Raw genomic sequence first — 21,909 nt, 5'->3', positions numbered from 1 at the left:
TGATGTCAGAGGGGAGGACCTGATGTCACAGGGTGTAGGGGCGGGCCAAAGGTGGCACAGAGGAAGTGCCCAGGTACAGAGCCCAAGGAGCATGCCCCAGAGTTAGTAAACTGGTTGGTTAAGAAAGTCACATGATCTGTAAGGATAAAAGGGCGCGCGAGTTCGAATAAAACCTCTTTGTCTCACCACCGCACGAGGAGCATCACTTATTCCTTGTTATACAAGGGTCACATGCTACATATGGCGCTCGAACGGGACAAATTTAGCTTATATTAAGTGAGATAAATATCCTGAATCAGGAGATTAGCCGGTGACTCCGGGATCGTCTCGATTTTTCGGAGATGGGAGTCTTTACCGCAAAAAACTTTGACGTCAGTAAACCCCGTGGTCTTAGTGGCATCTAAGAGACGGATAGTTAGTTAGCGAGCTCAAAAAAGATTAGGTAGTGCACGGAAGAAGAGAAGAAAGAGTTAAGGAAGAAGCCGAGAGGTCAGAGCAGGCAGCCGGAGAGTGCGGAGAGGGTCCATGCAACATCAAAGGCGGTGAGTCTGTCTGGAGCGAACCCGCACGTCTAAGACTGATCCCTGGGCGAGACGTGGCTGCAGCTCGGAGCCCCGAGCTGCGGAGCACCTTAAGATCGTCAGGGAAAGGCCTGTTGATTCCCTAAGTGTCGGTCGTTTGGTAAAAGCGGTATTCCGCTACCGACTGCTGCTGGATCACGTGCGAGAAGCTTTCGCTGCCGCCCGTACCATCCCAGCCCCACCGCGCGACCCCCGCATTGCCTTTCTGCCCAGCGGAAAGCGCAGAACTCCGTGCCCGCTGCACCGCCGGCCGGCACCTAGTGCCTGTTGCCTAGCAACTACTAAACCCGTAGTTTGAAAGTACCCGAGAAGCGGCCGAGCCAAGCACGTGTGCTGGCCGCCCCTGCGCGTCTTGCGCACCGGAGGAGACTTGGCCAACTCCTGCCGACCCCTGCCTGTTAGTGACGATAGTGTAGACCCTTCAAGTTGAGGAAAACCCTTTCAGAAACCGCGGAAACCCCAAAAGAGCTTTTCGCCGCTTTTCGCCGCCGGCCCGGCGCTAGGACCGCGCGGCCCCGAGCACGCCGCCGGAGCCGCCCGCGCGGGTCCTGGCCCCTCCGCCGCCGCCGCCGCTGTCCCGAGCCGCAGTTTGCAGCCTGCGCCGGGACACCAGCCACCAGCGCCGGAACCCCACAGCCTGCCATCGCCGAACCAGCATCTGCCGAGCCTGCCCCCGCGCCGGGACCTGCCCCGAGCTGCAGCCGCCTCCAGCCGTGCGCAGAACCGCCCACGCCGCCGGAACAGCACCGCGCACCCCCTCGCCGCAGCCGACACAGCCCGGACCTCCCAAAGCAGCAGCAAAAAAGGACTGCAGTTAGCCCAATCTGCTACAAAAGGACTCAAAACGTGTGCTCCCAGCCGCTCGAAATAAGGTAACATAAGACACCTGTTTCCATAGAAACCTCTGATACATTGAAACAAAACTCAGACTCTAGGGTTTTGCTAAACTTTGCAACATAAAGCAGCTTTACTCTGATAAACTCTGCCTGCACAAGGCACACAGGGAAGAACAAAACACCCTACACACACTGCTGAAAGCAAGCACAGCACAACATGATAACACAAACTCAGAGATCATACCGGGAGACACGTGAGCCACGTAAAACGAGTCACTGGGAAGAGACAGACACTGCCATGCGAACTTCTGACCCCCGGGTCCACACAAGGCAGTCCTGTTACAGTGATGGGGAGAGTAAATTAATGTATTCATCCCCTTTCGCTGCAAATGATCAGCGACCTCGTGCACAGCCATGGCCGCAGCCATTGTCCTCCCCCACACAGACTGTACTCCAACCTTTCTTTTCCGGCCGAGAGCCCAGCCCCGCCCCCCACTCGCCACCTGCACTGACCACCATCCCCCCACAAGGAACCGGTTTTACCGAAAACAAAAGGGGGGAGGGATGGGAGGAATGGGAGGAATGGAGGGAGGGAGAGAAGGAAGGGGAGAAGGAGGGGGAGAAAGAGCTAAACATAGTTCCAACGGGAGGGATCAATAAGGCACAGGGAGAGATTTCAACTAACATGTGGGAACAATGTCTGGACAAGGCAATAAGTCAAATGGAGAACCTAAAAATAAATCAGGCATACCCAGACGATATGAGCCTAAGCCAGCCCCCTCAGAGTCAAGCCTTGTATGAGGCCGCAGAAATCCTGAGGCAATTGATAAGTGGTTCTGGTCTGTCCTTAACCAATATTTTTAAATATTTGGAGGCATTGAGTTACACCTACCCACTCACTACATCTGACTGGAAAGAACTGATAAAACTAGTTCTCAGTGACACCCAATATACAGTCTGGTTAGCTGATTTCCAGAAAAATTGTTCTATTCATAGGAAATACCTACAGGCAGACACCACGGCACATCAATCAGGCGGAAAAGCAAATTATAATTTAGATTCACAATCAAAATACCATAAAGAGATAGCCAGGCAAGCCCTAAAGGCTATGAAAAACATTATCACTGCAGATCAAAATGATTATCTATCCAACAGTGAAGGGTTACAAAGTTATACTGAGTTGAATTTAAGATATTTGGACCAGCTACAGTCGACTTTAAACAAGCAAATTGAATACAATGAAGCCAGAGAGATGCTGTACAAGCATTTGGCTTTTGAAAGAGAAAATGCAAGAGCCTTGCAGAGCTCTCCTGCAAGGGAGAACTGTGACTTTACTGAGCTAGTGCAACCCTATCAAAAGGCTAGCTCTGAGAAGCAGCTACCTGCCTCTCTAGCTGCAGCTTTAGATGCCCAGGTAAGAATACACAAGGAAGTCAGACACACAACTAGTTGTTTTAGTTGTGGAAAAGTGAATCACTATCAGGAGAATTGTCCCTGGAAACCCCTAATTGCAACATTCCATAAACACCCTAGCAGCAGAGAAATGACTCAGTTGTACCAAGGGTGCCATAAGCAAAGCAAAAGATGTGCTACAAGCATTGTGTTGCTTGTAATAGCATTGCTAGCTGTACTCTTTTTTAGCACTACTGTTCATGTGCAAAAGAGAAAACTACTTAAGGCAAGCCACACACCAATAACCAGCCCCCAAAATAACCATGTACCCGGTACCCCAAAGAAAGGTGACAGGTGGAAAACATTACAGATGCTAACAGCAGAACACGCAGTCAAAACACATGCAGAAGCCTTGCAGATTGGACTGCCTCTATTTAAAGGGTTTCTAGCAAATTTGTCACAAGTGGTAACTGATTCAAAAAACCTTTCCTTTACCATTCTCTGTCACCCTGAGGATGCCCAGAAACCCCTCTTTCCCATCATGGTTTTAAGCAGTGCACAAACTATTCAAACTCACTGCTGGGCTGTACCTCCTCAGGAGATGCAAAATACCTCGATGAAGTATCAGACAGCCATAATACATCATTATGCAGAGGACACATTAATAGCCAATGCCACAAGAAATGAACTGCTAATTGTTCCTGCTGTTTTAACCAAAACTGCCCAAGGTGCAGATCTTCAGTTTGTTTCAGGAAGAATCCAACAACCACAATTCTGGACTTGCCATGGAAAAGACAACACAGCAAAAAAGCTCTACACAAGTGACGCAGCTCGAGGTAAAAAACATTTGTATTTACAGGAGTTGCAGAAACCTCAAAGGGCTACCAGTTGCTTAAAACCGGTTTTAGCCATAAACAGAGGGAACCTACAACCTCTCTTTGTGTTGCTAAGGGAGAACTCCAACATAAAGTCTGACAAATTGTTGATTACAGAGGCAAAACAAAAATTAGAGAATTATACCAAGGTAACAAAGAGCAAACAAAACAGGGGAGATCCTGAAAAGCAAATCTGCCTAGTTTTTTGTTTCCAGCAGGTATGAAGCATTGCAGCTTTGTTTCAGTGGGATCAAACTGAGAGAAGTCACTGTTGGTTCTAAAACAGCTCTTGCAGTCATACCCCACCACCTAAATCTGTGTAAGTTGCTATTGAGTTTGTAAGCTTGTCATTTAGGGCAGAGCACGACTGAGGATCTGGACGGAAGAAATCCTGCATTTACCAACATTCCAGCCTTGAAAGGACAATTTGGATAGGATGACAGCTGAGGACGCTGGATTTCAAGATGCCCTGGCAAGTTTTGGTGGTAATATTTTAATCCATCTCCTTAAGCACAGATTGTGGCAGAAATCAACAGTTTACCTTTAAAGGCCACACCGGATGCAAAACTGAACCAATGAAAGGCCTCAGGGCCTTCACATATGCATCTAGGAAAACACAATATGCTGCAATAGACTTAAAATAAACCCTGCCACGGAACAGTGAGAAAACTACAAGCCATGAACTAAGCTTCTGTATAGTTCTGGACTGATTGTCATTACCTTGGGAAAATTTTAAAACAATCCTTTGATGTTATGATTGTGCTTATTATGCTATGAGGTTGATAATCTGTTTTGAAAGTTAATTTCCTTGAGATATTGTTAACCCTTACCTGTTTTTTGAAATGCGTTCTAGTTGGTTCCTGTGAGTTACAAAAGGTATGATTTGTACACAAATGCACGCAAAATCACATCCTGACCTGCCACAGCCAATGACTGACAGAAACTGAAAAGCTGCTAAAGCAGCAATGTTTAACACTATACCCAGATTTTAAAGCAAGCAATTGCTTCATTCATTCTCCATCAGAATACAGGTTCTCTAAGAGACCATTCAAATAACAATCAATAAAGCTACATCATCAAAGTATGCCACACTGTCAGGAAACCACCCTAGAGAGTTAAATGCAAATGAGGCTTGGCGATCAGAGATATACATTTTTGAATTGGACATATTGAAATTGTACATGCAAATAGATATACATTCACAAAACATAACTGCTACTACATTCACTAGACAAAACACAAAGGTGTAAAACACATGAGTTACTTGCTTAGCAAACCTTTGGTACTCTAAAATAGATTCACATTAATATTAAGCAGCTAAATTCCTATGAAATAGGAAAATTCTCACGTCAAGTATTTCACACTAATCCATAAAACAGTAAAAACACATATTGAAAAACGTGCTAAGTTAAACAAAAGGGGGGAGAACTGGTGTAACCTGTAAGAACATCTGGAAAAAGCTATGTATGTTATCAATTTTTGAGTTGTGACAGTGCTGAAAGAAGCAGGTCTGAAAAGCAGCACGCACCTCAGGCGTTTGTTTCTCCCAAGTTGCTAATCATAGTAAGATTTGATTTCAGGACGATGGATGAAATACCTAGGTTTGTGACATGGAGAGAAAGCTATGCCTAAAAGTTATAGAAAAGAACTCAAGCAAGTTTCTTCCAGGTGTGTAAAACCCTATTCAAATATGTGACCACAGCAACAGGAACCAGAGCAACGCAGAAGTTTGGAAAAGAGTTATGTTATGTTTTCAAGTTTACATTAGGAAATGACCAATGTGGTGAAAAGCAATCTCTGGAATGTGTGTGTGTGTGTGTTCATGTGTGTGTTCAGTACGGTGGCCACCGATGTATGATATGAGTGTGTGAATGAAAATAGTTGTGTGATTGGTCAAATAATAAAAGACAAACACCTCACAAATAACATTACCTCAGCCACAGGTCGCTTTTGAGAAATTGTAGTTTGCTAAGATTACCCTGTTCTTAAATAAAGTTTGAAATCCCCAGTTATAAAAACCCTCAGATTAAAAAGTTATAAGTTTATAGACAGTTAAGATAAGCCCCAAGTTAATAAAGTAATTTTCCAAGTTGCACTACCCTATAGGAATATAAGAAGGTTTTAAAAGGTTTACATTAGAATTAAGAAACTGAGCAAAGCAATGTGCCGGATCACTGCGAAGCTTAGTAGTTTTATAATGTTCTGATTGTTAAAATTGTTGTTTGCATTGTTGTTTGCATTTTTGTTCATACTGTTTTTGTGACTTCTTAATATAATTAAAAGAGGGGATGTGTAGGGGCGGGCCAAAGGTGGCACAGAGGATGTGCCCAGGTACAGAGCCCAAGGAGCATGCCCCAGAGTTAGTAAACTGGTTGGTTAAGAAAGTCACATGATCTGTAAGGATAAAAGGACGCGCGAGTTTGAATAAAAGCCTCTTGGTCCACAACATCGCACGAGGAGCATCTCTCATTCCTTGTTATACAAGGGTCCCACGCTACACAGGTGGGGCCTCCCCAGTTCCCAGCACAGAGGGGCAATCAGTTCTCTGCTCCTGCTGGCCACACTCTTCTCCACAAAGGCCACGATGCCCTTGGCCTTCTTGCCCCCCTGGACACACTCTGCCTCATATCCAGCCGCTGTCAAGCAGCACCCCCAAGTCCCTTCCTGCTGAGCAGCTCTCCAGCCCCTCTGCCCCCAGCCTGGAGCGTTCCAGGGGGTTGTTGGGACCCAAGTGTGGGACCTGACACTTGACCTTATTGATCCAGCCTGTCCAGATCTCTCTGCAGAGCCTTCCTGCCCTCCAGCACATCCACACTCACACCCAACGTGGTGTTGTCCACGACTTTCCTGAGGGGGCACTCGATCCCATGGTCCAGATCATCCCGAACGATGTTAAACAGGAGCAGCCCCAACCCTGAGCCCTTGGGAACCCCACTAGTGACTAACCCCACCTGGATTTCCTTCCATTCCCCACCACTCCCTGGCCCATCAGACACTTTGTCACCCAGCAAACAGTTCCCCGGGCAAGCCATGAGCAGCCAGTTTGTGCAGGAGATGCTGGGGGAGATGGTGCCAAAGGCTTTCTGGAATTCCAGAGAGACACATCCCCAGCCTTTCCCTCAGCTGCTGAGCGGGTCCTTTGTCAGAGAAGGAGATGAGGTTGGTCAGGCAGGACCTGCCTTTCCCAACCCCACACTGGCTGGGCCTGATCCCCTGGTTGTCCTGCCCCTGCCATGGGATGGCACTGAGGAGGATCTGCTGCATGGACTTCCCTGGTCCTGAGGTCAATGGGACAGGCCAGGAGATGTCCAGATCCTCCTTTTGGCCCCTCCTGGGGATGGGCATCCCATGTGCTTGTTGCCAGTCAGCTGGGACTTGTGCAGTTGTGCAGCACTGCTGGGGAATGAGTGAGAGTGGCTTGGCCAGTTCCTTCTCCAGCTCCCTCAGGACTCTTGGCTGCATCCCATGTGGGCCCAGGCACTTGGGGGGGTCTCACTGGCAGAGCAGGTCACTGACCATTTCCTCCTGCATTGTGGGGGCTTCTCTCAGCTCCTCATCACCAGCTTCCAGCCAAAGCCTGCCTTCCAGGTGTCCAAGGGGTCAGTTCTGCTGCCCCTCCTTCCTTCCCCCACAATGGAAAACTCCCTCATTTTGGGTCCCTGTGCCCCAGACGGTTCTGACCACCACCTCACCCACCAGCCCCACAATCATGGAATGCTTTGGGTTGGGAGGGGCCTTCAAGAGCATCTCAGCACCCTCAGATTAAAGATTTCCTTCCTACTATCTCCTCTAACCCTTCCCTCTACTTGTGTGAAGCCACTGCCCCTTGTCCTGTCACTCCAGGCCCTTGTCCAAAGTCTCTCTCCATCTTTCTTGTTGGCTCCCTCCAGACACTGGAAGGCCACAATTAGGTCAGCCCAAAGCCTTCTCTTCTCCAGCCTCAACAATCCCAATTCTCTCAGCCTTTCCTCACAGCAGAGCTGCTCCATCCCTCTGATCCTCTTGCTGATCCCCTCTGCACTCGCTCCAACAGGTCCATGTCCTTCCTGGGCTGGAGCCCAGAGCTGGAGGCAGCTCTGCAGGTGGGGCAGCATTACAGCCACGCATGTTCCAGCAAGGACATGGTGGAACCTCATGGAGCCAAGGACCATTGTGACACTGCAGGGCCTTCTGGAGCCAAAGGAGCCCTAGGCAATCTCATGGAATCAAGGCAGCACTGTCACCCTGGGAAAACTCCTGGAATTCAGGGCCCATTGTGACACTGCAGCTCCCCATGGAACAAAAAGAACCCTGGGACGCTGCAGAAACTCATGGAACCAAGGGACCATTGTGACATTGAGGGGGCTGATGGAATCAGGAGTCCATTGGGACAATCCAGGGCCTCATGAAATCAAAGGAATTCTGGGACACTGTCGAACCTCCTGAAACCAAGGGTTCCTGGTGACATGTGTGTCCTCCTGGAACCAAGGGAGCCCTGAGATATTTCTGAACCTCCCAGAATCCAGGGGCCATTGGGACCCTGCAGAACCTCCTGCATTCAAGTGCTCCTTGTGAAACTGCAGGCTCTCCTGGAACCCAAGGATTCCTGGAACACTGCAGAGCTCACGGAACCAAGGGGCCACTGTCCCACTGCAGCTCCTTCTGAAGCACAAGGGACCCTGGGACAGTGGGAAATCTCTGAGAATCCAAAGGGCATTTTGGGACTGCAGGGCCTCATGGAACTAAAGGAATCTTTGGAGACTATGGAAGCTCATGGAATCAAGGGGCCATTGTGACATGTGGGGCCTCCTGGAACCAAAAGAACCCTGAGAATTTCTGTGGGAACAAGTTAAGGCAGCAGCAGCTGCATTTAGTTAATCAGGATCCAAAAGGAGTGTTTTGGCCTTGACTGGTGTTTTCCATCCAGAGAGTGCTGTTTGCCAAAGTGGAAACCACTTGGAACACTCTGCATGGTAGCCTGTGTTTTTCTCTGGTGGCTGAACACAGCCAGGACATGAGGGGAGGGGAATGTGTGGGATCAGGGCACTGCTTTGGGGCCATGCTGGGAATTCCAGTGGACTAAAAGACAAAGCCCAGGCGCTGTTTCCAAAGGAACCCCAATGAAAGGGGGACGGCGGAAAGATGGGGGGACAAGTCCTGAAATGGAACTCTGTGTGTGCAGCCTCATTTTATCCTTCAGTGCCCACAGGAGAGGGGGAAAAAAGTGGGGGTTGGGCCCCCAAAACTGTTCAGGGGGAAAATTGGAGATTGAGGGGACAATGGGAAAGTGGGAGGAACAGGGAGAAGGGTGGAAAAGGGGAGGTGGTCTGGCAGGCCTGATGGTCCCATGGGGGTCTTTGGGCACAGGGGGGTTGGCAAAAGGGGGTGGCCCCCCTGAGCTCCCAACTTACTCTGGGGTTCTGGAGGCTGCTGGATCCAATCTCAGCCTTGGGTAATGACAACAGTTTGAGTTTAGAGAAATTAGAGAGGTGTGAGTGAACCACTTTTGTCCTCAAGGTTTTAATGATGGCAAATCAAATCTATTGATTTATTTAGGGTTCCAAATGACCAGACAAAAAATCTTCATCAGAATTATTTACTGCACAATACAAACACTAAAACTACCAGGAGTACAGGAGAAGAGAGGACAGTGCTCTACACTAAAGCAATTGTTGAAGCAATTCTACTCCAGCTGGCACAAAATCAATAATTCTTAATTAGAGATGGATGGAACTCCCCCAGACCAACGCTCGTGGGGAGATCTCTGCTCTCAACCTCCAGCAGTGACCTTGGGGGGTCCCCAGGCAAGGCAGGAATCTCGACACACCCCACAAGAAAGGTTCTGTTGGAAGAAGCTGCCCCTGTGAAAGGGGACTGGCCCTTTATGGTCAAAAGGGATGGACTGACAGTCACTGGACTCCAGGGGTTGCCTCACCATCAGGGGCTTCATTCGGGGTGGAAGCAGCAGCCGAAGCTCTTCCCGCAGTCGGGGCACTGGTAGGGCTTCTCTTACTGGTGGGTCCGTTGGTGTTTGGTCAAGACACCGATCTGGGTGAATCTCTTCCCACACTCCCCACACTTGTAGGGCCTCTCCCCGGTGTGGATGCGCCGGTGGGTGACAAGATGGGATTTCTCCTTGAACCATTTCCCACAGTCGGTGCAGTGGAAGGGCCTCTCATCCGTGTGCGTCCGCTCATGCGTGTAGAGATTCCCCCTGGTTGGAAACCTCTTCCCACAATCCAGGCACTTGTAGGGCCGTTCCCCAGTGTGGATGCGATGGTGTTTGCGGAGGGTGGAGCTGTCACTGAAGCTCTTCCCACATTCCCTACACGTGTAAGGACATTCTCCACTGTGGATGTGCTGGTGGGAACGAAGGTGAAAGCTCCGGCTGAAGCTCTTCCCACATTCCTCACACTTGTAGGGCCGTTCCCCAGTGTGGATGCGCTGGTGGGTGCGGAGGTGGTACCTCCGGCTGAAGCTCTTCCCACATTCCTCACACTTGTAGGGCCGTTCCCCGCTGTGGATGAGCTGGTGGATGCGGAGGTGGTAGCTCTGGCTGAAGCTCTTTCCACATTCTCCACATCTGTAGGGACGTGCCCCAGTGTGGATTTGCTGGTGGCGGAGCAGGCTGAAGCTCTGACTGAAGCTCTTCCCACATTCCCAGCACCTGAAGGGCTTCTTTCTAGTGGGAGGTTGCTCAGGGACCACCAGGTTGGAGCTCTGGCTCAAGCTCTGGTCGCCTTCCCGGCACAGGCTGGCTCTTTCCTCCTCAGAAAACCCTGGGATGGCTTTGGAGCCCCTCCTGCGGGGGGATCTCCGGCCCTTTTCCTCCCCGCTGCCTTCCTGCGCCGGGGAGCCCTTCAAAACGGCCTCTCCCACCAGGGTCTCACGGGGGGATTTGTCCTCCGGGCTCTCCGTCCTCAGCTCGGGGCCTGGGGCAGGAAGCAAGAAGGACAGGGAGAGGATTTGCCTCCGGCCCACAGGGAAGGCCAAGGACATCCCCCCAACTCCGGCCCCGGCAGGACGGCGGCGCCAGCGGGGTTGTCCTGCAGCCGGGGCCATGCTCGGCTGACAGAGCCAGCACAACACCCGCCCAAAGGGACACTGACTTCCTCCTCACCTGCCTGGGGGGCCCAAGGCATCTTCCTCTTCCTCGCAGCCTCCTCCTCCATCCGCCCAAGCTTCAGGAAGGACAAATCCTGATGGGGGGAAAACAAGGGCTGAGCGCGTTGGCTTGGGGGTTCCTCCTGTCCAAGTCCATCTCTAGAACTCACTGGGCATCCTGTGTCCATAAAAACCTCCCAAACACCAAGATTCAGCCCAGAAAAATCCAAACCATCGAGATTCAGGCAAAAAACCTCTTAGAAATAGCAAGATGAACCCACTCACAAACTGCAAAAAGTTAGGATTCAGCCAAAAATACTCCAAAATATGAAGATTCAGACCAAAAAAATGGTGTTTATTTAGGAGGATGAAGGGAGTGATGTCATTTCATGAGCACTTGATTGACTTAACTATATATTAATCAAAAACTGTATTAATGTAGTTTTAGTTAAAACTCACCAGGGCTGTTCCTCGAGGTTCTCTGGCCCCCTGCCAGTCCAGGGCTGTTTCTCCAAACCACCAAACCAAGTGTGCCAAACGCCCTGGTTGGTCAGTGCCGGCTGGGGGAGCGGGCACTCGGGGAGGGGATGAGAAAACTGCACCTGGGGCTGGGCTGAAAGAGGCTTCAGCACCACTTCTGACAGCCCAGGGGCAGCATTTGGCTTCTCTGCAGTGAGTCAAGCTCTGCAGAGGAGATTGTGCCCCATGCATGGGATTGCAGAGGCTCCGTCACGTCCCCAGCAGGAATCAGCAACCAGAAATAGATACAAAATGCACCCCTGAAGAGTTCGGGGGGAGTGTCCTGTAGGGAGGGGACAGTGTCATCCCACCAGGGTGGGGTTGGTAAGTGGGAGGCTGTTCCAGGGCTCTGCAAGAGGCCTCGTGCTCTGCTCGGCCCCAGCACTGGCTGGTACCAACACCCCCGGCTGCCCCCGGCCCTGGGCAGCTCTGCTGCCACAGGCTGTGCCCTCACCGTGGCCCTGCAATGGCCCTGCCTGTCCCTCACCCGTGGCCCTGCCCGTGGCCCTGTCCCTTGGTTCTCTCTCTGCCAGCTCAGTGTGGGGCACACGGGCTGGGGGTCCCTCCCAAGCCCCCCGGGCAGCCGGCGTTGGCTGGGGGGATGTGAGGGCTGGGCCTGCTCAGCACAGCCCCGGCCTCGGGCCCAGTGCCTCTTTCCTGACCCACACAAGACCTTCCCAGCCCACCAGGGCTCCCCTGCTGCTGCCTCTGCTCCTGGCCCTGCCTTTGCTGCTCCCTTGGCTGGGGCAGCGGCTGCAGGGGGGGATGGCAGCAGCTTCAGCTCCACGGCACTTCCTGGGGGGAGCTCAGCCCGGGGGGACGGGCAGGGACCTGATGGGGATGGACAGGGGCCCAGCAGGGACAGACAGGGCCTGCAGGGGAAGGCACAGGGACAACCTGGCCCCCCACACTGCCAGGGCTGTCTCTGCTCCTCCTTGCAGGCTCTGTGGCCAGGCACAGTTTGTGTTCCTGGGTGCCCACCATCTCAGCACTTGGAGACGCTCAAATCAGCGCCCGCAGCTCTGCAGCAAAGCCCCAGCTCACCTGGCACACAGGGGATGGACACAGCACCTTCTCAGGGATGGGCACTCACAGCTTTGTCTTCTTCCCCACCACGGGGCTCTCCTTCCTCAGCAGCACCTCTGCCTTGCACTTATTCTCAGCCTCACCTCAGGGACAGCTCTGGGCTCACCTCCGCGCCACTTCTCAGCCTCACCTCAGGGCCTGGGCTCAAGGACAGGAACCTGCAGGGAGGGGACACCATGTGCAAGCTCAGGGCTGCCTGCTTGCACTGGTCTGTGGGGTTCCTTTTCTTTCTAGAACCAGCCCAGAACTTAGCCTGCTTTTCTAACACCACACATTTACAGACTAACCTTGGAGATAGATATGGACAGACATCTCTATCACCCTGGGGATAGAGCCTCAAGCATGTGCTGACATAGGAATGGCAATCACAGAATCACAGAATCAGCCACGTTGGAAAAGACCTCCGAGATCATCAAGTCCAACCCTGGATCCAACCCCGCCGTGCTTCCCAGACCATGGCACTGAGGCCACATCCACTCTCACCTTCAACACCTCCAGGGACGCTGACTCCACCCCCTCCCTGCCCAGACCATTCCAAGGCCTCATTACTCTCTCAGCAAAAAAATTGCTTCCTAATATCCAACCTAAACCTCCCCTGGCACAGCTCAAGACCCAGCCCTCTTGTCCTACTGCTGCTTCCTGGCAGAACAGCCCCACCCCCACCTGGCTCCAACCTCCTGGCAGGGACTTGCAGACAGTCAGGAGGTCTCCCCTGAGCCTCCTCTTCTCCAGCCTCAACACCCCCAGCTCCCTCAGCCTCTCCTCACACCACTTGGGCTCCACTCCCTTCCCCAGCCTCGCTGCTCTTCTCTGCACCTGCTCCAGCCCCTCCAGGGCCTTCCTCAACTCAGGGGCCCAGAGCTGGACACAGCACTCCAGGGGTGGCCTCACCAGCACTCAGTCCAGCCCAACAATCACTTCCCTGCTCCTGCTGACACACTCTTCCGCAGACAGGTCCCTCTGCAGAGCCCTCCTGCCTTCCAGCACATCAACACACCCCCAGCTTGGTGTCACCTGCACATTTGCTGATGAAATGCCTGGTTCTGCAGCAGCTGCAGATGCTCAAGGGGCAGCAGGACCAAGTCAGGGGCCTGGGGGGCTTTGGGGTCCGGGAGGGTCCTGGGGGAGCTGGGGAGGGGCTTTGGGGATTCGGGGTACAAACCAGGACAGACCAGTACAGACCAGTACCTCCTCACTGCTCCCTGGATCTCTCTTGGAGCTGGGCCACGTTGTCCTGGGACACCTGATCCCCCCCCAGTGCCCTCCCAGTACAGCCCAGTGCCCCCAGTACAGCCCACTGTGTTCCTGTCCCAGGGTGCCAGGGTACCCCCCTCTTTGGGGGGAGTTGGAATGGATTTGAGGGGTGGGGCTGGGGGAGATTTGAAGGGATCTGGGGGTTTGGATGGGGATTTGGGGGGGTTTAGGGGTCTTTGGGTGTATTTGCGGGAGATAAAACAGGTTTTGGGGGCACTGGGGCATCAAAGGGATCTGTGGGGGGAGGGGACTAAAGGGAAAATGGAGGTTAAGGGACATATGGGGAGGTTAAAGAGGTCTGGGAGGGAGACGAGGGGCTGCACCAAGAGCAGGTGAGTCCTGAGACCTCCCTGGTGTCCCCAAGACCCTCTTGGTGTTCCTAATTCCCCCCTTGACACTCCAAGACAACCCTGGTGTCTCCAATGTCCCCAGGGCCTCCCCATTGCCATTATTCCCCCCTTTATACCCCCAATTTCACTGGCCCCAAGCCCATCCCTGATGTCCCCAACCCTGGACCCTTTGACCCCAAAAATGCCCCCCCACACGCTCACAGAAAGGACAAGGGCATCTGCGGACACGTTGGGGACAGCTGGGGGGCTTTGCAGGGCACTGGGTGATTACTGGAGGATACTGGGACACACTGGGGTGAACCAGAGGGCACTGGGAGGGACTAGAGGGTTACTGAGGGATCCTGTGAGGTCACTGGGAGGGACTGGGGAGTTACTGGGGGATTACCAGAACACAGGGAGAGACACTGGCAGGTTACTGGGCCATACTGGGGGTTACTGGGTGCTCACTGGAACATCACTGGGCCATCCTGGGGGGCAGTGGGAGGTCAATGGGACACACTGGCTGGTCACTGAGGGGGTTACTGGGCCGTACTGAGGGGCACTGGGAGCCCCTTACACGGATGTGGTACATCTACCCCCCGGACTTTGGGGGGCACCCCCAGGACTCCTCCCCTGGGGGCTGGGAGATCCCCTGAACCCCACTGCTGGGCTTAAGGGGACCCCGGGCCCCAGTCCCTCTGGAGTCTCTGTGTGCTGCGTGTTGGGGGTCTCTGGGGTTCGGGGGGGGGCATTGGGATCCCCTTTCCCTGGGGTCGGTCCGCCGGGCCGGCAGGGGGCGCTGTGGCGGGAGCGGTAATGGCGGGTTGCGGGTCATGCCGGCGGGTAACGCCGGCGCGCCTGCGCAGTGCAGCCAGGGCGCTGGGACAGCCCCAACCCCCCCGCGCGGGTTCCAGGCCCCGCGCTCTGACCCTCGGGAACCCCCGAACCCCTCGGCTAAACCCTCCCGAGCCCTCCAGCCTTTCCACCCACAGCCGCGCTCCCCGCAGCCCCGAGCGGATCCCCAGAATCGCGCTCTCCGAACGCAGCCTCACCTCCGCCGCTACCGCTGCCCCGCAGACAACATGGCGCTCTGCGCACGCCCCGCCTCTCGAGCCCCCGCCGCAGCCAATCAGCGCTCGGCCCGTCCCCGCCCCGTCCCTGCCGGCCCCGCCCTGTCGGGTGAGCGGGGCGGGCACGGCGGGAAAGCGGCGGGGGGGAAAGAGCGGGGGGGACCCCAAAGGGAGCGCGAGGGGCGGGGGGTCACCCCCAAAGGGGGCTGGGGGGAGCCGGGCTGTGAAGGGACTGCTTTTCCAAACTGCCCTGCTTATCCCGCATGTGCACACTTCTCGCCTGCTGGGATCTGGCCCAGACAAACCTGAAAATACCTGGAAGTGCCACCTCCACCAGCACTTCCTCCACAGCTGCTTTCAAGGATTTCTCTTCAATTTGCCAAGGAAATGTTTCCAGATCATACTTCCATCTACAAGTCAGAACAGCAGCCTGCACCAGGACTCCTGCTTGTTTTCCCTGCACTTGCTGACAGGAGGTGCAGAGGCAGGATGTCAGCACTTCATTACCAACAGCCTTAACGGGGCATGACTCCACTTTTTAACCTTGGAAGAAGAGCAGCTTTTCCTTTTCCTCTCCTGTTTTTTGGGGTTAGTTTTTTTTTACCTTCTGAATAAAAGAACACATGTGTAAATTGAAATAATCTGAACCCAACTTTTAAGAAGACTGACACCTTTGAGCAGCTTCCTCTTAACCCTCTCTCCATGTTGGAGGAGTGGCCAGATGAAGAGTTACCAGCCCATCCTGGCTTCCAGAATGGCACAGCTGGTGGTTAGAGATTCATCTCACAGTTATCTAGAATATGCCCAAACTTGTTCTGCCCTTCCTAATTCCTAACTCAGACCAATGGCTCCAAACCCAGCATCTGGGAGGCTGATTAGGTTGGCAAGAACATTTCCCTGTGTGATAACAGTGTGGGCACAAGGACTGGGAGTGTGTCATAAGAAATCTGACTTGCATACATGGGGTAGGAGATAAAAAATAACACAGATAAGCAGAAAATGTTTGCAAGGAAGAATTGGCAGCAAATCTGTCAGAAGATTAGTGCAGGTGACTATCAAATACAGGAGAAAACATGATGAAAGGAGTAACTCATGACTCTTTATCTGAGCTATGAAATGAACAGTGACTTCAGCCACTGATGATTTTGTTTAAATACAGAAGTGAGTTTGCAGTTGTAGCATTTTCCACATTAAAGCCTACAGCTGGTAAATAATAAAATAAGCAATTAAAAAGCAATCAAGCTTGCTGCATGAAAACCTCTCAAACAGGCTGCTTCAAACAACAACAGTCTTCTTGCTCCCCTCCTTCCCCCAAGCCTCAAAACTTCACCACATCCCAGGTCTGTACTACTCACACACATCACTTGGCAGAGGAAAGCCACACAAAACAAAAGATAAAGAATAATGACTTGTTTTGGTAGGTACTGATGGTCACGTGTGTGGAATGGGAGGTCCCAAGAGGAGTGTCAGCTTGGTGGATGGTCCCTCTTGGGAAGTACAGGAAGTCACCTGGCTGCAAGAAAATTGATGTATTTAGGGCACCAGGTCAAACCTTACTGCAGTCAGAGAAAATACTCTCTGAGCAGACAGTCTGACAATATATATCCTTTAGAATCACAAAATGGAGCAGCCCTGCAATGTACACTTTAATAACATAAAGAACACTAAGCCAGAAGTTCAGAACCTTAAACTTTCCAACCTGCTGTCAATATTTGCTGAAAACGTGAAACAAGCTTTTTAACATTACAGAACACACAGACTCCCACTGAGCTGCAGGAAGAGGACAAAGAAGCAGCTGAGATGGACCTGCTGGCAACACAGTGGGCTGGCAGAGGAGCAGTGAAATGGGGATTTGGTCAGATCACATCAAAAGAAAAGGCTAGTATTCCACGAGAAAAGCCAAATGTTCTATAAAAATGGTAATCTGTTACAATACTGTTGTCTGAGATTTTCAGTTTAAGCACTTAAAAAACAGGTACGACTTCCTCCTCCTCCTCCCTATCTTTCTTCTCACCTATGTAAATTAAAACTCCACACTGAAAAAAAACTAGATAAGGAAAGTCAAGGCAAGAAAGGTGTAAAGCACATAAAATTGCCTCCAAGAAGGAAATCAAAGTTTACTTATGGCTTGTCCTGTAAACACCTATAGAGTTGGACAGCACAGTCAAAGAAAACTGCCTTCCTTACCAGAGTGGGGACTACACCAACCAAGAGTATTCTGAATTCTCTTCATTTGAAAGATGGAGAAAGGAAATATTCTAGAAAGATGTTTAGGGAGGAAATAGAGTCAAACAACAGCATCCCTCTCAGAGGCAGCCACAAAGAGACAACCAAACTTTGACACCAGCCACCCAGAAGAAATGGGTCACAGGAAGTGAACAACAGCAAACAGAAGGAAAATAAATTAAAAACTTGGATAACTTTTAAGCCCATCATTATTCCATAAAAATGAAAGGCACTGAAGTCTGGTCCAAAATATTCCAGAAATGAAAAAGGGAACTGTAATTTACTAGACTTTGCATCACCCAGTACACGATGACGATTGAATATTCCCCTCTGTCAAACAACACAGCTCATGATGTCAGCATCCCATCCAATGGGTCACACTATTCCTAAAACACCTACACCATCCAACATGTCACACTATTCCTAAAACACCTACACCCAAATGCAGCTCTGGACACTGAGAAGAGCAGAGAGAGGCTCCCTAACAGGCCAAAAGGCAGAGAAACTCCTGAGGATTCCAACATGGAGCAGCACCACCAGCTGGACAAGTAACACTTCAAAAGCAGGTCAAACAGAACAGGACAAGCACCAGATTCCCTGCTGACACTCAGTAATCTTCATGAAATGTTCCTTTTATTCCAAAAATCAACCACCAACCAAACACTTGAATTTCACGTTTGGAAAAAGGAAGAGCAATTAATACAGCAAGTTTATATGGGGTTTGGTTCATGCTTTTCTTTATCAGCCAAGGATAAATATTTAAATCTCATTCACCAGAACAGTGACAATGTTCAGTGCAGCAGTAAGTCTCAGTGCACAGAAGGATTAGCCTGAGGGATTACAGGCAGCATGTAAAAGCATAAAAATGTTTTAGAACCATACACAAACCCAGTGTTTTTTCTGCACATAACTCCACAAACATGACCTAGGAGTCAGGGTGCCCAACCTGGAGAGTACTAGTCAATTTACAGAAATAACTGGGGGTTTTGGCCCATTATTTAAATACTAGAAGCAAAGGATACCTTTAAAAAAGGATACAGACAACTATCACCCAAATTTCTCGTGCTCGCAGTGTGCAAACCCTCCCCTCAGTTTCACAGCCACAATCACTGCCTTCAAGAAATGGACCACTTTTAACTTTTCTGGCAATCACAGCCCAGACCACCTAAGGCAATGAAATTCTCATACCTTTAATATGAACTCATGTGTGGGATTCCCAATCCTATCTTCTGATTCCACATCATATTCCCGAGCTAAAGGCACCCTTGGTTTATGGAGCCGCCAGTGTTTCTCGCCTTCCAGCTGAAGGATAAACACCTGCAAAAGACCATAAATCCAAACCCATAAGGAAGGAATTCCTTTCACATTAATTTTTAGATAGCTGCAATTCAGAGAAATTTAAATGTGAACTAATTTTTTTTGTCTCTATTTAGAGACAACAGACAGGAGTTGTGAAGTGGGATCTGTTTTATCCTAAGGCAAGCATTTGGAAATCCCTGTTTCTCTCCAGTCACTTCAGTAAGTGCTAGAGAACTAACCCAAAAGGAACATCTGCCACACAAATATCCAGAATTTCAGGTGAAAGAGGCTTATCCCCAACAGAGCATCAGAAACCTCTATAGGGTGCCCAATGGGGGTAGATGGCATGAGTTAGAAATGCTGGATGTGAGGCTGCTGAATAACAAGCATAAGGAAAATGAAACTCCAGGTGTATTGAATGGAAATGAAAATATTAAAAAGCAAAATATACATATAAGGATTGGATTTTTTGATTTGGTTTAAGTGGGATAGTCCATTTTTTTCTTTATAACACAGTGTATATTTGTATGTTTCTTTTAGAAGCTGATTTAAAATGCATTTAGACCCAGGAATTCATCATATCAGTAACTTCTTAAAAACAGCAGGACCAACAAGCACAACCAGTCTGCTGTTACAGTCCAGCTGAAGAAAGAGCAAGTGCTTAGTAAAGGAAAAAGGACTTGTAAATTCTTGGGGCCTGAATGAAGTGAAAATGAAAAAACAGGTGCTAGAAAGCTTCTGCAGCTGTGAAAACAAACTTCTCTTTTTATCTAAGGGAAATACCAGGTCTGGAAAACCCAGTTGACATGATATTATGATTAGATATTACTATTAGTAATTTTTCAGCAAAAATATGTAAGAAAAATGACTACAAGGAAACACAAATTAAAAAAAAAAAATTTTCCTATAATGTTTAGTGGGGGGGAGGGTTAGAAGCACACACACAACAGCAAACACTGCCATCAGCAAAAGCCCATGCACAGTTTCACAGACAAGGTTGTGCTGTCCTACCTCAACATCATCATAGTGAGGAGGAAGGCCCTGGGATCCCTGGGGAGGGATGTAAACATTGGACCCCACCAGAGACCCAAAGTAGCACTCCAGCTTCTCCTGAATCTTCCACAGCTCCTCCTGTAAAAAAAAAAAGATGCTGTTACTTGCTGAAGAGCTCAGCCAAGCCCAGCCCACATCCTCCCCATGGCTTGGGAAGAATGATCACATCAGGGACACAGAGGCTGGGAAGGAAGGTGCTCTGTACCAGTGTTTCTCCTGAAGGAGAGCACTGGAGATGCAAAGGGGATCTACCATGAGAGTCATTGCTAAGCCAAAAAGTCTGGTGCCCCAACCTGGGTTTGTTCTCTTCCCTGTGCCATCTTTAGGCTGCACAACCAGACAGACAAGGCTGAACAGAGGAAAATAATCCCACAAACAGCAAAACACCATCAGACAATAAGCACATGCAGGACCTGCATTCTCTCACCAGAGAGAACATACAAAGGTTAGAGACCTTTCACCAGTTACTCCAATCATTTGGGAATATTCAAAACCAAACTGGACTCATCCACACCCCACATGTGACACACAAGGCACCGAAGGGAAACAGCAGAACGTGCCAAGTACCAGATCCACACAAGTGCAGCTTGGCCATTAAAGCTGACAGCAGCCAGGAACACTATACCTGGGACTCAGCTTGTATTTGGGATCTTATTTGGGTCCACCTCACAATTCAATTGTGTTGACACCTTCAAGACTACCTGAATCAAAGCACCTCCAAGAATCCAAGTCCTTTACACAACTGTGCAGCACCACTGTCTCGTTCTCAAACTCAAGGACTGAGAACACTCAGCTAAAATGGGCTGGTACCTTTCCACGGTGCAATTCACTGGCAAGAACACTGGAAATATTTCACATGGTTTCACACCTTACCCTCCATTAAAGGGAAGTGGCTCAAAAGCCACAAAGTTTGCACAAGGAAACAGTGGGGCAGAAGGGATAATTTAAGCACAGATGCCTAATCATCAATTTTGTGCATTTGTTTTTGTTTCCAAACTTTTATGTGACAGAGCAAAATTTTAAAAAGAATATATTATTATACATATTATAGCATGAATCAGATTTTGTTCTTACTGCAGAGCAGTGAAACATGATGGACAGTGCAAAAGTATAAACTGTGTTTTAATACAGCTCATGTAAAGATTTCAGCAGGTCATCAGTGTCAACCACTTCCCCCGGGGACAGAGATGAAGCCATGTCTAGTGCAACTCAAGCAAAACACACCACATTATTAAGCCAGCATCAATTATATCCAGTGAAACAATCCCACCTTAAATCTCTGAGGCTGATGAAACTGTATTGTTGCCTTTTTCTGGTCAGAATCCTTCTTCAGCTGCATGTAATTCACTTTGCCTTCTTTATTTAAAACCTTCTTCTTTCCATTCACACACCTGCAGATATTCACATCTCGCCCATAGTACAGGCCCTGGCTGCACAGCTCCTTCAAGTCTGACAGCTGGAACAGGGACAGGCAGTAAGCAGCCACCAGGGGATCATTGCTCTGGATGAGCAGTGGCTTTTGCTCCCAGTACTCCTTGAAAAACACCTCTTCTTTGATGGGGGAGATCAAGCTCCTGAAGAGGCTGTCTGGGTTCTCAAAACTCAGGACTGAGGGAGAACAAGCTGCTTCCAGCTTTGCTCGTTTACACTGTGCCTGTGTTTCTTTTCCCATTTCAGCATGCTTCCCTCCTTTCTTGGGCATGGTTCCTGTTCAAGAGGAGAGAGGACCAAAACAATCAACCAGCAACACAACCTCAAGAGCTCACGGGCCCAGAGCAACAACTCTGACCCTACCCAGTGGGATATCAGAGTATCCCGGGAACAGCTCTGGTTTCAGAGCCTCACTATTTGCTCCAAAGCATTAACAGTTTACAGAAGACAGGGAACATTGTTAGGCCTTCCTGTTGATGCTCTGTAATTACTACATTTACAAGTTTAAAACTTGTAAAATTTACCAGTTTAAGAACTGAAAGGCCAAGATTATGCTTTCAGTCCTGTCGAGCTGTCAAACTTTGTTTATGTAGAACAAAAAGAATTCTTTCATACAAGCACAGACATTTCATTTTAAAGCTGGAAGTCATTTACTTGGTTTTTCCCAGGCAGATAGTATGATTGTGTACCATTATGCAAAAATAAAGAAGTTTATCTACAAATGGTTTGGCTGCCAAATTCTCAGGAAAGTTAAGGGGAAAATCAAGTAACGGTAGGTAACTGTGCAAGTCTGGAAAGCCAACACCTGAGAAGTTTGAACGTGCTGATGCCATAATTTCTAAGTAAAAATGACAGCTCTACTCCCTACACCCATT

The 21,909-nt window shown here is 50.0% G+C and overlaps 2 protein-coding genes across 2 annotated transcripts in view; both read right to left on the bottom strand.

Moving 5' to 3' along the window:
* The window catches only part of LOC135405014 (zinc finger protein 418-like), a 161,350-nt gene extending 146,311 nt beyond the window's left edge, over positions 1-15,039 (bottom strand). The window contains exons 1-2 of the mRNA XM_064639735.1: positions 15,020-15,039; positions 9,677-10,345 (exon numbers count right to left, since the gene is read on the bottom strand). Coding sequence (XP_064495805.1) covers positions 9,677-10,345; positions 15,020-15,039 — 689 coding nt within the window. The remainder of the gene's footprint in view (positions 1-9,676; positions 10,346-15,019) is intronic.
* A 1,332-nt stretch (positions 15,040-16,371) lies between these two features.
* Positions 16,372-21,305, bottom strand: LOC135405529 (ribosomal oxygenase 2-like). Its single transcript, XM_064640240.1, has 4 exons — positions 20,874-21,305; positions 19,562-19,681; positions 18,440-18,568; positions 16,372-16,538 (listed from the first exon to the last, which is right to left on the bottom strand). Exons 1-4 carry the CDS (start codon positions 21,303-21,305, stop codon positions 16,386-16,388), a joined length of 834 nt encoding a protein of 277 aa, XP_064496310.1. The 3' UTR covers positions 16,372-16,385.
* Positions 21,306-21,909: the final 604 nt, after the last annotated feature.

This window comes from Pseudopipra pipra, chromosome W, assembly GCF_036250125.1.
Source record: "Pseudopipra pipra isolate bDixPip1 chromosome W, bDixPip1.hap1, whole genome shotgun sequence".
Classification (NCBI taxonomy): domain Eukaryota; kingdom Metazoa; phylum Chordata; class Aves; order Passeriformes; family Pipridae; genus Pseudopipra; species Pseudopipra pipra.
Note: the sequence above shows the minus strand (reverse complement) of the source record. Positions and strands in the feature narration are given on the sequence as shown.

What these genes read in the sequence shown, in the direction of transcription:
- LOC135405529 (XM_064640240.1), bottom strand. Translation starts at nt 21,305, where the DNA reads ATGCCCAAGAAAGGAGGGAAGCATGCTGAAATGGGAAAAGAAACACAG. An exon ending in CTCACTATGATGATGTTGAG is followed by an intron (nt 18,569 to 19,561) that starts GTAGGACAGCAC and finishes GGTCTTTTGCAG; the next exon opens with GTGTTTATCCTTCAGCTGGA. An exon ending in CACATGAGTTCATATTAAAG is followed by an intron (nt 16,539 to 18,439) that starts GTATGAGAATTT and finishes ATTTTCTTGCAG; the next exon opens with CCAGGTGACTTCCTGTACTT.